This window comes from Rattus rattus, chromosome 5 (assembly GCF_011064425.1).
Source record: "Rattus rattus isolate New Zealand chromosome 5, Rrattus_CSIRO_v1, whole genome shotgun sequence".
Classification (NCBI taxonomy): domain Eukaryota; kingdom Metazoa; phylum Chordata; class Mammalia; order Rodentia; family Muridae; genus Rattus; species Rattus rattus.
In genome coordinates, this window is record NC_046158.1 from 150,553,202 (window position 1) to 150,568,519 (window position 15,318).

At 48.0% G+C, this 15,318-nt stretch overlaps 1 protein-coding gene across 2 annotated transcripts in view; it reads right to left on the minus strand.

Moving 5' to 3' along the window:
• Slc9a8 (solute carrier family 9 member A8) overlaps positions 1 to 12,505 on the minus strand; it is a 47,642-nt gene extending 35,137 nt beyond the window's left edge. The window contains exons 1-3 of one of the 2 annotated variants that reach the window (XM_032904758.1): positions 12,287 to 12,504; positions 9,307 to 9,485; positions 321 to 401 (exon numbers count right to left, since the gene is read on the minus strand). In XM_032904758.1, coding sequence (XP_032760649.1) covers positions 321 to 401; positions 9,307 to 9,485; positions 12,287 to 12,297 — 271 coding nt within the window. In that variant the 5' untranslated portion in view covers positions 12,298 to 12,504. Of the gene's footprint in view, positions 1 to 320; positions 402 to 9,306; positions 9,486 to 12,286 lie in introns of both variants that reach the window. The other variant, XM_032904757.1, reaches the window with a different exon arrangement.
• Between the last annotated feature and the right edge of the window lie 2,813 nt (positions 12,506 to 15,318).

A 15,318-nucleotide genomic window follows, 5' to 3' on the forward strand; every position in this document is an offset into this window, starting at 1 on the left:
TGTAAAGCCAGGGCCCTTCTAGCTGTGACAATGGCCTTATCAGCTAAATGCCAACCACCAGCCACCACCAAATTCAGAGGGGCTAGACACTGCCATGGCCTGGCAGGTCACTGTGGTCTGAGGGTGGTGAGAAGCAGGAGGCCAAAGAGCCTCTGGGTGATGGATGGACCGCTTTTGGCCTTGTGGTGAGCTACTGAAAGTCTAACAGGAATTGGGAAGGTACCACATCTCTTACAGATATGGCACTGAAGTGGCCCCCAGAGAGACAGTTCCATTACGCACAGGTGAGATGTTCTGGAATGAACCCCAGTATCACTTACCTAGAGAAACAACAGCCACGCTCTCAGGCAGGAAGTGCAGTCGGTACCGAATCAGCAGGTGCACCAGGATGATGCAGATGGCTGTGAGAAGCACAGGTAGTTTAAAGAAAGCGAGCTCAGGGCAGTGCTTATCTCAAGGAAGTCAGGCTAATAAACAGTTGGCAAGCAAACACTGAACACTGGTCATATTTTTATTGTCTTTTTCCTTGTAGAGCCTGTGAGATGGTTCAGCAGGTAAAGGCACTTTCTGCTAAAGTTGACAACCAGAGTTCAAGTCTGACAACCAACACGTAGTTGGTAGAGACTACTTCTGAGGGTTGTCTCCGACCTCTGGGTCTGCACTTGCCATGCACACACAGAAGTAATGAAAAAAGATTTTGAGTTCATGTGTAAGTGCCTACATGTGTGTGCGCACCATGTGAACGCAGTGGCCAGTGGAGGCCAGAAGAGGACGCTGAATCCCTAAACTGGAATCTGTAGGCCGCTGTGAGCAGCCCTGTGGGTTCTGATCTTAACCACTGAGCCACCTCTTCAGCCCAACAAATGGGTTTAAGAACTTTTTCTTGAGACAGGTTCTCACTATAACCAGGCTGGCTGCGAACTCTGAGATTTGCCTGCCTCTCCCTCCCGAGTGCTGAGACTCAAAGACAGCACCACTTACAACTGTCACTGGGGCAGGCTACAGAAGGGACAACTCTGGCAACAGTTCTCTCCATCCATCTTCTCATGGGTTCTGCAGTCAAACCCATGTCACCAGGCTCCTAGTGTTTCTCTGCTAGGCTGTGTGTGTACAGGCCCTCTAAGAGCACGATTAGTAAGCGACAGTGCTCTGACAGCCATTTCTACTGGCTCACACTTTCCTGATTATGAGAAATACCCTGCTTCCCCCCACCCTTCCCCCGTCTCTGTCTGTCTGTCTCTCTCTCTTTTAAGCTGTGGTCTTAAGTAGCCCAAGTTGTTATACTTGTTTTGAGTGGGAGTATGTATGGAAGGATGACCTTGAATTTCTCATTTTCCTGCCTCTACCTTCTCAGTGTTGAGATTATAGGTGCCCAGTTTATGCTGGACATTGAACCCAGGGCTTCATGTGTTAAGTAAGATCTCATCAACCTACCTTCCCTGTCTGAAAAATAAAACAAGCCTTTAAATAAATAAATAAATAAATAAATCCACATGTACACAGGCACGAATATACGGACACAGTAATATAAATAGTAAAAGTTTCTGGGCCAAAACCCCCACTCTTATGTATTTGCATCATTCCAAATGTAAGCTCACAGTCCAGACACTAGTGTGTACAGCTCTCCAACACTGAGGTCGCACTGCAGCTCACTGCCACAGAACAGCTGAATGGCACCGGAAAGGTCTGTGTATGTGACTAAGGTTAGCCTGCTCTCATTTGATAGCCCTCAGGAGTCTTGAACTCATAGAAATTCTCCTGCTGCAGAGTCTCAGGTATTGTGACTATATGAAGGTACCACCATGCTCAGCTCTAAAAATAATCATTGAGAGAAAAGCTGTTCAAACGGGGCATGAGAGACGGCTCAGAGGGGGAAGTGCTTGCTACATAAGCATTCGGAGTTGAGCTCAGAGCCCAGCAGCCACATAAAAAGCTGAGCTGGCACATCCCTACAATCTCAGCACAGGGACGAGAAGACAGAGGACTCTGCGTTCCCACCAGCCGGGCTGTGTCACTCAACTCCAGGTTCCCTGAGAAACTCGTCTAAAAATGAGGAGAGTTTTTAGACCCTGCTACTAAGGTTGTAGTCTACCATGTCCAGACAGCATTCCTAAGCTTGGCACAAAATGAAGGACTCCCTTTCCTTAGCAGAGTTTCTTCTTCTTTGCCTGATCTGGGGAGCCTGACCCCCACATCTTCTACCTGAGGAATGTCAGAGTCCTTGGAGAAACCGCAGGTTCGCCCTCCCCTCTCCAGGTGAGACCCTGCTCAGCAAGCACCTGGGATACTTGGATGGCTTGGGGTTGGGGTTTTAGCTCAGTGGTAGAGCGCTTGCCTAGCGAGTGCAAGGCCCTGGGTTTGGTCCCCAGCTCCAAAAAAAAAATGAATCATTCCAGGTACATGAAGCTCCAGGCAATGACATCCACGTTCCCTGAAAATCCCTTTCCACTCTCCAAGATTCATAGACCTCTTGTCCATCCCAAATAAAGCATGTGTACACAAGCTGTTCACGGATGATTGTCTAGGAGAGCTGTAACACTAAAGTCCTTGGAGAAGCCTCCTGCCCCACACCTCACTGCCACACCTGGATCCTTCAGATCCTACCGGCTCAGACTCCTTTCCCATCCGGTATGTGTGTAGCTGTGCCCAGACACCACAAGCGAGGAAGCAGAACTGGGAACCTGGCTCCACCCCACGGTGTGCAGCATGTCTGAACACCCCTGAGGTTTGAGGAAACGGAACTCCTGGGAACCACAGGGAATAGTTGAGAAAGGTAATTGTAATGAACCCCCATCCTTCACACGCATGTGCATATACATAGATATGCACACATAACACAGAGAGAGAGAGAGAGAGAGAGAGAGAGAGAGAGAGAGAGAGAGAGAGAGAGAGAGAGAGATTGATTGTGAATCTGCAAAGCTGCTAAAAGGCCACCCTCAGAGTTTACACAGACAATTTTGATTTCTCCAATTCCATCAAAAAGCACCAGGTGGCTAAAGGTTAACAGCTGTCAATGCAGAAGTCCTGTCCTCTTTTCCCTCCATATTGTAAGCCTCCAATCTGTGATGGTGTTTCAATGTAAATATTTACCTCATTAGAAGATCCTGCATTCAACACCAACCACAGATGTGACCACACACTCTTGCTGAGCTGGAAGTCAAGGAAACACAGAAGCTATAGCCCATGAGAGAAGGACGGGGCCCACTCTGCTGTGTGTACCAAGCTGGGTTTGTTTTAAGTTGCGTGCGTGCGTGCGTGTGTACGTACGTGTATGGTCTGTCTGTATGTGAACATGCATGGGGTGTACATGGAGGCCAGAAAAGGCATCAGGTCCCCCTGGAGCTTGAGTGACAGGAGGCTGTGAGTGCCATGTGGATACTGGGAACTAAACTCAGATCTCTAGAAAAGCAGCAAGTGCTCTTAATTGATGAACTTTCTCCCCAAAGTATGTTTTAAAAATTTTTTAAAATTTTTATTTATTTTATGAGTTAGGGCTGGAGAGTTGGTTCAGCAGTTAAAAGCACTGGCTGCTCTCCCGAATGACCCAGGTTCAATTCTCAGAACTCACCTACAGCTCACAACTGTCTTTAATTATGGTTTTAGGGGAAGTGACACCCTTACACATACATACATGCAGGCAGAACACCAATGTACATATAATAAAAAAAAATAAAGAAATCATTTAAAAAAATCAAAGAGCTGGTAAGGTAGCTCAGCAGATAAGGTGTTTGCTGCCTGACGACCTACATCTGATCCCTAGAACCCACGTGGGAGGACTCCTTCCTGCACTGTCCTCTGACTTACACGACTTGACAGTCATGCTCTGCACACAAAATTACATAACTTCTTAAAAGATTAAGTTAAAACATTTACTGGGGAACTGAGGAAATGACTCTAGAAATAAGCACTTGCCATGCAAGCCTAAGGACCTAAGTTCAAATCCCCAGATCCCATGTAAGATCAGCAGCAATAGCACACACACCTGTAATTCTAATACTTCCCTGGAAAGATAGCAGCCAGGACAGAACACTTGTGACAGCAGGCCAGTGAGGCTGACACTGGCAGTGAACAACAGAGACAGCAACAAAACAAGCTGAAAGGCAATGACTGACAACTAAGGCTGCCTCCTGACCTCCAGATGCACCACAGTGCAGCAGGCATGTACCTGCGATCCCAGACAAGACCTGCATGTAGGACTCCGGGTGTGGCACAGTGGCGAGAACCCAGCCTGGCCAGCAAGCACAAGACCTGGTTCCACCACCGGTGGTTAATATTAGGTCCAAAAGAAACTCCAATTCCGGGGTTGGGGATTTAGCTCAGTGGTAGAGCGCTTGCCTAGGAAGCTCAAGGCCCTGGGTTCGGTCCCCAGCTCTGAAAAAAAAGAACCAAAAAAAAAAAAAAAAAAAAAAGAAAGAAACTCCAATTCCCCAAACTCCAAAAAGTCCAGTGAGCTCAACGTGGACTGAGGGGCATCTCCGGTGGTCAAACAGAAGCTAAGGAACTTGTGAACGTGGTTCCCACTGACCAAAAGGAGCCGTTTCCCTCACCTCTGGCAGAAGGGACTCATGGCTACCTGTGGTGCCTATCAACACAGCACAGCTCATGCTGGCCTCCAAGCTCCTCAGTGTGACAAGCGTCTGTTACATATTTTCCAGTACTCTCTCCAGCTCACTGGCTTCCCTGCCCTGAGCTATCAATCCGTCCTCCTTATACCCTGCTAGTCTCACCATCTGGCCCCTTCCCTGCTCCCCTCGCTCACAGACAGCCCCAACCATGTTCACACTCTCTCTCCTTCCATTCTGGACTTTTCCACATGCCTCTGGCTGTTCTCTCATATCTACAATTGAAACCTCCTAGTCACACCATGGAGCAGTCCTGTTCGTTTATACAGGGGGTTCGGAAGGTAAACACAGGGACTGTTATGGGCAAACAAGCCTTAGCTGGGTTTCTGTTTACTGGAAAAGCAGATCTCCCTAATCTGGGTTCCAGTCCGTCAGGAACGACCTTAATCCTCCAGGAACCTCCCCTAAGACCTTCCCTGAGGCCAACTATCTCAACTATCACCTAGCTCCCAGTCAACTGAAAGCCTCTATCAGTCCAGATCCCCACTTCGCTGTCATGCAAAATCCACTTGGTTTTCCACCATTTTGATCTTCTTTGTCCTCCCCCACCCGCAAAGGCTGTGGCAATAAACCTTTCTTCCGATGCAGCAGTCTAGTTCATTAAATTTTCTTCCATCGGTTGGTTATATTTGGTGCTGAAGCCCAGGACTGAACCAGAGACTTTTAGATTACGCCGCAGCTAACCCTTTCTCTCTTGCTTCACACTAGATGCTGCATGCTGTGTCTCTGTTCCTCTCGCTGGCTTTTTGGAGCCTGCTCTATGGAAGTCACACAAATACCTCAGGCCCTCTATGCCCTCCCAGGGACCCTCAGCCTCTCCCATCTCCTCAGTCTGTTTCTGAAGAACATCTTCTTCCTGCCCGCGCACTGTCCCTTTGCTCCTGTCTGACTTTGTTAGAAAGGCTTGATTCTGGATCGTGGATTTGCCCTCCCTCTGCAGACCCAAGCACACTTGTTTAAGTTCCCTACAAAGTCTCTGTCCTGGGTCAGGCTGGCCCCTGACTCTGACAGGAAGAAGGAAATCAAGACGGGGCTGCCCAGGAAAAGACGCCATGTGTTTAAAAACAGCTAAAAAGTAAACTACTCCCACTGAGGACTACTGCTGCCTGCCTCCGTCTTCTTCTTGGTTTTGTTTCCTGTCTCAAAAATGCACAGTATAGTCAATGTTTACCTCTCTGAAGACCCCCCAAATATCTCTAAAACATATCTATATAATATATAATAGGTATATTTAATATATATTTTACTATATATAAACTTCCTGCATCTCATCAGGATTTATAAACTTATTAGCCATTGTGTTTAAAAGATCTGTAAAATCTTTTTAAATTAGTTTAAAACTTGTAACAGAAATGGTTGATAGTAGTAAAAACATATATACATATATATATATATATATATATATATATATATATGTAATCTTAATTTGCTACAGTAAGCAAATGGAGCTTGCTTCAAGTCTAGTTTAGGAAAGCAGATGTTTTTTAAAAATAAATAAATAGGGGTTGGGGATTTAGCTCAGTGGTAGAGCGCTTGCCTAGTGAGTGCAAGGCCCTGGGTTCGGTCCCCAGCTCCGAAAAAAAGAAAAGAAAAATAAATAAATAAATAAATAAATAAATAAATAAATAAATAAGTAAAAGGGTGCAGGGCTGATGGGGTCACTATGGATTGAACTGCAACCACATGGCTGGCAGCCATCTTCACTTTGGTTAAAGAGAAGTCAGACATGTGACCTCATCACCATCTTGGTTAAGGTGACCATGGGTATAAACCAACCAAGACAGCTACAATTAAACAACTAATCTTACTGGCCCTCTGTTACCACTGTGTCTTTTTCAGACTAAGGGGGCAACATGAGGCCTCCAAGGCCGTTAGTTTTATTTTATTTTTTCTACATTAACGAGGCCAGCAGCAGCCTTCAGGATATTTTGGAACAGGGTGGATTTTGTATGAGGATTTCTGCCAAGAGAGTAAAAGTAGCAGATGAGGACAGAACTGTGAGCAAGGTCCACGGAGAAGAGGACTGAAAACGACCTACGTTTGATGATTAGTTTTTAAATTCCCCAAGTTATAAAAGTCACTCGAGTGCTGGCTAGTGTCAGGCCACCTTGGCACACAAACTAGCGGTATCTGGAAGGAAGGAGTCTCAGCTGAGAAGAGGCCCCCATCACTTCTGGCTCTATGGTGTTCCCTCACTGTTACTCATGGAACAGAGCTCAGCCCACAGTGAGTGGTGCCATCCCTGGGCTGGCGGTTCTGGCTTTCCTCAGGAGCCTGTGAAACAGTTTTCAGTTCCCAGAGGAGCTATTTCCCTTGCCTCTGGCAGAAGGGACACATGGCGCTCCACTGACGTACACCTAAGGTTTTCTGGTTTTCTATCACAGTCCAGGCCTTCCTTCTGGCCCTTCCTTCCCTGCAGGTACTCCTCCACTCCCTTTCCTCTCTGGCACATAGCCTAGCCGTTCAGACCTCTGCTCTGGGCTCCTGCAGATGTCCTAAGGGAGCAGCCACGTCAGCGGTTTCTTTACTAAACCCTCATACACAGGGTCCAAGACCCCATGGTAAGCCAAATTCAAGTTACACACACTGAAGGAAAACTATATCCTTGTGTTTTTATTGGCAAGTTGAATGGCTTTGTTTAATTTTTAAGTGGGGATGGGGAGTATGTGCCATGGCAGGCAAGTGGAGGCCAGAAGACTGGGTCTTTCCTTCCTTTCTGTGGGTCCTGGGGATTGAACTCAGATCGTAAGGCTTGGCGGCAAGTGCCTTTGCCTACTGAGCCTTTCTACTGGCCTCTGGCTCAGGTCTCTGAGAGAAGAGTTGCACTTTGTCGCCAAGGCTGGCTGCCTGCCCTGGCCTCTCCAATGATGGATGGTGTCATAGGCCTGGGGCTTTCCTCCCCACTATAAAACCAGCTTTTCATTTACTCCTGGGAAGAAAAATAAAAGTAGAAAAGCAACAGCCACATTGTTTGAAGGTGTGGAACTCACTAAACAGACAGGGTTTGTGCCTTTGTGCCAGACAGGGTTAACTGTCCTGATTCACTGTTCCCTGTGGAGTGGGAGCTCAGCAAGGGTTAAATGAAAGATTAAAGTGAAGCCTTCCTCCTGAGCCAAGGGACATGCTGAACTGCTGTCAAGATCACATAGCACCAGGGTACAACTCCATTGTCCTTACTCACAGAATGAAAGCAAGGGGGTGTGTGCTGCATGGGCACGCCTGTCACAGCCTCTGGCAGAGCCACCAGACAGCATGCTAACATTTGGTCAACACCCTCAAAGAAAACCTCATACATTAAAGAAATGTAAACCTGATAAAGACCTAGTGTTCTAGGGCTGTAACAAAAGACGGGTATGGTGGCATCAGCCTACCCTCCTGAGCCAACACGGGAAGGAGAGGCCGACCTGACTACAAAGTGAGAGCGTCTCAGAGAAACAAAAGATCAGTCAATTAACCAACCAGTCATCACTACGGTGTTCAACTCTTTGACCATTTACTCTAGCCTGAATATAAATGTGACCAAAACAATTTTTATTGTCTTCAAAAGCTAATTCTGACAGACATCAGAGAGATACTCAAACAGGCCATGATGGTACACTCCTGCCGTCTAAGCAATGGGAAGACAGAGGCAAGAGAATCAAAATCCAACCCTAACCCTAACCCTACCAAGACTGAGGCCAGCCTGGGCTACAAGAGACATTGTCTCAAGAAAGGAAATACTCAAAACCCAGTTCTGCCTTCTGCTCTCCTAGAAAGATGACTCTGGTATTACCAAAGAAAAGCAGGTAGTAAATAAGGCCAGGGTGGCAGTACCTGCTCAGAATCCCAGCACATTGGAGGCTAACTGCTACTTAATGAGTTCAGAGCCAGCCTGAGCATCCTAAGACCCTGTCTCAACTGCAGACCAGTAAATGTGGTAGCTTTTACTGTCTGATGAAGCACAGACTTCAGACACATACAAAAAGCTTTTTACCCTTAGATAACCTGAAGTGATTATGTGGCCTCAGCTGCATTTTAAAAACTGGGTGTGAGGGGCTGGGGATTTAGCTCAGTGGTAGAGCCGCCCTAGGAAGCGCAAGGCCCTGGGTTCGGTCCCCAGCTCCGAAAAAAAAAAAAAAAAAAAAAAGAACCAAAAAAAAAAAAAAAACTGGGTGTGTAGGTAGATGCTTGTGAAGGCCTGGAGCTCACTGATCCAGAAGACTGACTGGTCACTGGATCCACAGGATCTTCCTGCCACTGCCAACCCAGCAATGGGATTATGAGACAGCACACCCTCTAAAAGCTCTTCCTTAGCCAGGCGGTGGTGGTACACAGCTTTAATCCCAGGAAATGGGAGGCAGAGGCAGGTGGATCTCTGTGAGTTTAAGACCAGCCTGGTCTACAGAGTGAGTTCCATGCCTATCAGGGCTGAACTTAAGAGAGATGCTGTTTTAAAAAAAAAAAAAAAGATTTCTTCTTTTAAAAGCTAAAAAGAAGGGGTTGGGGATTTAGCTCAGTGGTAGAGCGCTTGCCTAGGAAGCGCAAGGCCCTGGGTTCGGTCCCCAGCTCGAAAAAAAAAAAGATCCAAAAAAAAAAAAAAAAAAAAAAGCTAAAAAGCTAAGACATTGCTTTGTGGAACTGCTAGGCCTGACTTCAGGAAGCAAAGGAAGCTTTAATGTGTTACAGACACCTCTGGCTTATTCACCTAGGACGAGAAGGCTGAAGAAAATGGTCATGCCACTTGACTGCTCCTCCTGCTGGGCCTGCTCTCCTGTCTGCACCGGAAGAATAGGCTTGGCTGGTGTTGGCAGCACCAGCTTCGTGGTGACACCCAAGGTGGTGTGAAGGGTGAAGTTGAAGCTCTCATGGGTCGTGTTGGAGAACCTGTTGGAGATACACAAGTAGCATTCAGAGAAAGAGGGTCAAGGAATCAAACACTTGACTGAAAGACAATTCCGCAAAGCTCTCATGGTGCAAACAGCAGACAGGCCTTGAAAAGGTATTCCTCCCTACACAACACACCAGTGACTTCTATCATCTGTGACTGTGGCCATCCATCCAGAGGTCAGGAAGAAAGGGGTCAGGACTATGGAGAAAGAGTTATAAAGGCTAGAGGGATGCAACTCAGCTGGTAGTACCTGTAAGAAGCCCTGGGTTTGATCTTCTATATTGTATAAACCAGTTGTGTGGCTCAGGCCTAGAATCCCAGCACCCAGGAGGAAGAGGAGAAGGATCAAGAGTCCAAGGGCGGGGTTGGGGATTTAGCTCAGTGGTAGAGCGCTTGCCTAGCAAGCGCAAGGCCCTGGGTTCGGTCCCCAGCTCCGAAAAATAGAAAAAAAAAAAAAAAAAAAAGAGTCCAAGGGCATTTTCCACTCTGACACCAGCTTGGGCTACATGTTAGCATAAGCTAACAGAACAAAAACATAAAGCCTGAGGTTATGAACAGTTGGTTAGGCAAGAGGATCACAAATTCAAAGCCTGCAGGGCCTAGTGAGTTAAATGCCAGCCTAGGTCTAACTTAGTGAGGCCCTGACTCAAATATAAAGTAAAAGAGGTGGGTACAGTGGCACATGCCTTAATCCCAACAAGTTTGCAGCCTATCAATGTAGAGCTCCAGAGCTGCACAGAGAAACCTTGTCTCGCATAAAAGAACGAATAGAGCACCTGCCCAGCACTCAGCAGACTCTAGAGGTAATTGCCAATAGGTCCCTTTTCCCCACCAAAAACAGAAAAAGAAAGGCAGGGGTAGTAGTGGTGGTGCATGTCTTTAGCCCCAGTACTCAGAAAACAGAGGCAGGCAGATCTCTTTGAGCTGGAGGCCAGCAGAGCAAGTTCCAGGACAGACAGTTCTACACAGAGAAACCTTGTTGAGGGGAGAAGGATGCTGTGTGTCCATACCTGTAATACCTAAATTTGGGAGACAGATGCAGGAAAGCTAAGAGTTCAAGACCAAGGCCCCCCGGGCCTACATAGTGATGCACAGTGAGTTCAAGAGCAGTTTTGTGGGCTACATGAGCCTGTCTGGAAAGAAAACAACAAGGGCTGGAGGGATGACTCAGTGGTTAAGAGCTCTGACTGCTCTTCCAGAGGTCCTGAGTTCAATTCCCAGCAACCACATAGTGGCTCACAACCATCTGTAATGGGATCTGATGCCCTCTTCTGGTGTGTCTGAAGACAGCTACAGTGTACTCATACACATAAATAAATCTTTAAAAAAAAAGAAAGAAAGAAAGAAAGAAAGAAAGAAAGAAAGAAAGAAAGAAAACAAAACAAAAGCAAATTCCTAGGGTAGAACTGGAGTCTCTCCACAATTTCCTTGAATTTTGGATGTAGTGTGAGTGTGTTTGACTAAACTATGGATTGAACTCAGGACCTTAGGCATGGCGGGCAAAGGCATGAGCAGTCAGATTCCAGCCCTACTGGGATTACGTCCATAAACTGAAGTAGTCAGCTGAATCTACCCAGTTGTCCCCAGAATGCCCTAACCTACTCTACCAAACCCTTCCTGAGTCTCAAAAGGCCAGGTTGCTGCTCTGGGACACACACACTTCCGTCCTTGCTGTCAAGGTGAGGTCTGTAAACTAGGATAGCAATGACAGGGTTGTGACCATGAGCACTGCTTCTCTCCAGACTACAGACCAGACCACCATCTTACGAGCCCATAATCTGACCAAACTGCAAACCCACACCTCAAACCATTTGGCTCTATATTAACCTTTGTCTTGTACTGCTGAGGCCTACCTTAGTGTCTGTGACACCACGGGTACATAACAAAGGAGTTAATACTTGGTACTTGAGTGGCCAAGAGCTACCTGAAGTGCTCCCGGTAAAAGTTCAGCATCAGTTATGGGGTTCCTTGTTCATTTTCTGGGGCTCATTTCAAAGAGAGAATTTGTATAACAGTAGCACATCTCCAAAAAGATCCGGAGTGGACTTCATTGTGTCAGTTGCTCTGGACACTGTACACCACTTGCCACTCTTTAGTACTCACTCTCTCCCTTCTCTTTCCTGGCAGTACTAGGGACTGAACTGGGTTCAGTCCCTGCGCTACAGCCAAGCATCAGCCCCTTCTTGGTTCAGATCTTTTTTAACATGTCATCTTCCCCATCTCTCCTATAAGGTTTCAAGTTTCCGACCAGAAGACGTCTTTTTACCCCCCCAGGGTGGGCTTCTTGTCCCTCATGCTATTCCATTTCCTTCCAAACATTTGGCAGGGTCTGAAAACGCCCTGTCTACACAAAGTCTCCCACTAGAGCATCATGGCGGCTCCCTGTGGGCGGCTCCTGATTCCCAAGGCCGAGAGAAACGGTTACCAGTAGTTAATGAATGAAAGAAACCTGCTAGGGACAGACAAAAACAATTGGAGGTTGCTGATGGTTACGGGGGATGCCAGTGGCTGATTGTGGCAATGGGAGAACTTCCGTGAGAAAGAGCAGGAGGCTGGAAATCCTCAGATAACCGGAAACTCAGAGAGGGAATGACGTTCGCGGCTTCCGCCAGGCTACGTATACTACAGGCCTGTGCGTGGTGATCGATATATGGCCTCCGGGAGGCCGCAGGACCCGAGACCTCATCCCGCCCCGCCCTGCCAACCCCAGCTCCGTGGGCCCGCGCCACTCCACCCAGGCGTCCAAGGCCCGCCGGCCCGGCCCTGCCGCCTCCGCTACCCGAAGCAGCGAACTCACTCCTCCGCCATCTTCACCCCAGTCCTGCGAGCTTCGGAGACTATAGAGTTCGGCGCCGCAGGGCTAGCGGGGCCTGCGGCTGCTTCCGGTTTCCGCTGTGGGCAGGGGCGGGGCTTGGCCTCCCGGGGCGGCCCTCTGCCCCGTCCTCTTGGTGGCTGGAGAATTGGATGACTTCGGGGACTTTCTGTAGGCTTTTTCCGGCCAGGCCAGGCGATGATCTGCCCTCGGGACAGTACGACTTTTTCCGGTCCCTGGGCGGCAAGGATTTGGGGGAAACTTTTGAGATCCTGGTGACTCAGCTGTGATTGGAAAGCGGTCCTTACCGCGTGGAAATCACGGGGCTAAAAATGGGGGGAAAAGGTCTGTCTGGGCGTCCAGGCAGGCTGTGCGGAGGGAGTCTGGAGGCGTCCGAGTCAACCTCAGTTTTCCCAGCTTTGGGAAGAGTAGGCAGAGGGCAAACGCTAGACAGTGTACTCCTAGTATAAACGTTGAGAACTAGGAATACAGAGGTTTACCAGTTGGTGTGTTATATGTGAAAATGAGATCCAGGACAACTTGAGTTTCATTCTCGCCTTACACTGTGTGGATCCTTGGCATTGAACTCTGGTAGTAAAGATTGGCGGCACCGCCTTTAATCATTGAGCTATCTTGGCACCCCAACAGATTTTTAACCTGTATGTGGCGATTACACTAGGAAGTCCGAGGTTATCAGATGTCTTCCTTATTCATGCTCCACTTTAATTTATGAGACACGGAACCTGAAACTGGGGACATGCCATAGTGGCTAGCCAACAACTTCCAGGGATACTCCCTTCTCAGTCTCCCTATCCCTACGGTTACAGATGCCAGCAGCCATCCCTGGCTTTTATATGGATAATGGGAATACTAACTGAGTGGCCCCGCCCGTTGTGGGTGGAGCCATTGTGGGTGGGGCCATCCCTGGGCCTGTGGTCCTGAGTTCCTTAAGAAAGCAGGTTAAGCAAGGCACGGAGAGCAAACCAATGAGCAGCATCCTTCCGTGTGGTCTCTGCTTCGGCGTCTGACTCTAGGTTCCTGCCCTGTTTGAGTTCCTGTCCTAACTTCCTTTGATGACGAACAGTAATGTGGATGTGTAATAGAAAAAACCCTTTCCTCCTCAACTTGTTTTGGTCATGGTGTTTCCTCGAAACAGTAGAAATCCTAAGACACACTACAAGCAATTTTTAAAAACAAAGAATTTGAAAAGACCTCGAACCAGCTGGGTGGTGGCATGTACCGTTAAAGAGACAGATGGATCTCGAGTTTGAGACCAGCCTGGTTTATAAAATGAGTCCCGGAACCAGCCAGGACTACATAAGAGACCCTGTCTCAAGAGGTGGTAACAATAACGAAGAGGGCTGGAGAGATGGCTCAGTGGATAAGAACCCTGCTTTCTCTTGCGGAGGACCTGGGTTCAAATACAAGCACCACCAGGTGGTTCGTAATGAATTGTAACTCCAGTTCCCGGGGATTTGGCACCACCTTCTGGCCTCTGCAGGCAGTGCATGTAATACTGCACAGGCATACAGACACAGTACCCATATCATCAATAGAAAACTTTAAAAATAAATATACTGGGGCCTGTGTGTGGTGGTCAGAGGACACTTGTGGAGTCATTTCTCTCCTACCTTTATGTGGGTTCTAGGTCCTGAACTCAAGTCTTCAGGCTTGGCTTACCTTTGGCTTCTGAAGAGCCCATCTCCGCAGCCCCCCCGGCAGTAAGACATCCATAAGGCCTGAGCACAGATCACTTCGAGCATGACCTCACTCTACTCACACATTTTCTGGGACTCTCCCAAAAGAAATCAGACTTCTGTTAGAGAAAACACCTGAATTTCCCATGCAACCCCGGGGAAAGAGTTTTACCTACTGTGCTACAATTCCATCCTTGGCACGTCGGGAACCAACCACCTATATTGTCATCCACCCAAGAAATTCATTAGCCACACTGTGAGCCCTGCCTTCCGAAGCCAGCAGCAGGCCGCTGGGTTTTTGTTAAAACAGCCCATCTCTCTTAAGCTCACAGCCACCAGCCCTGCTACGCTCTCAGGGGGGTTTTACCCTTTCCTGTTCCGTCTCTTAAAGGAAAACTCTAAGGGACTAGTGAGATGGCTGGGGGTGGGGGGTAAAAAGGCTGATGCCTCGCCCTTCAGAAGTGAACTAAGTCCTGAAAGCTGCCCTCTGACCTCACCTGTGTGTATGCACATGCCAAAATGAAGAAAAAAAAAAAAACCCACAGGAAAACAACCTCTCCATCTTGAAATTTTTTTTTGTGGCCAGGCCAAAAGTCCTGGGGCTAGGCTGGTAATGTCTGTGAGTTAAATGGGCCTGCCACCAAAGCCAAGGGCCTGAGTTTTGTCTCTGGAACCACATCGTGGGAGGAAAAAAAAAAAAAAACAAACCTTAGTTTTTCAGCCACCATATATGTGCCTTGTGGTGGCATGTGTGCCTCCCACGCTCAGTAAATAAATGTCCTGTAGCTTTTGAATCTTGGGGTTGAGCATACAGTTCGGTGGGTAGAGCGCTTGCTCAAGTGCATGAAGCCCTGGGTTCAAGCCCTAGCCCTGGGGAGACTGGGCCAGAGGGACCAGAGGAACAAAAGTCATCATCCTCTGTTGTTTAGTGAGATTGAGGCCAGCCTGGGCTACATGAGACCTTGTCTCAAAAGCAAAAGAGTAAAAGAAGAATTCTTCCTGGATTTACCTGAGAGGAAGCCTCTGGAAAGAACCCAGACTTGAGGCTGCAGGGGGCAGTGTAGAGCTGTGACTGCAGCCACGCACCATGGTCCCCGACAGTATGAGAGCCCATACCTCCCGGTACTCCCAACATTCTTGAGACTGAGGCCAATTTGGCCAGTGTAGCAAGACCTTGTCAAAAGCGGGGCAGGGTGGGGCATGAGTATTGGGCTTCTGTTGTCTGCCATTCAGAAGGAAGGTATCGCAAGGTCAAGGTCATCCTGCTGTGAGGTTGCAGTTCCAGCCTCGCCAGGATTACACATCCAAATCAATTGTCCC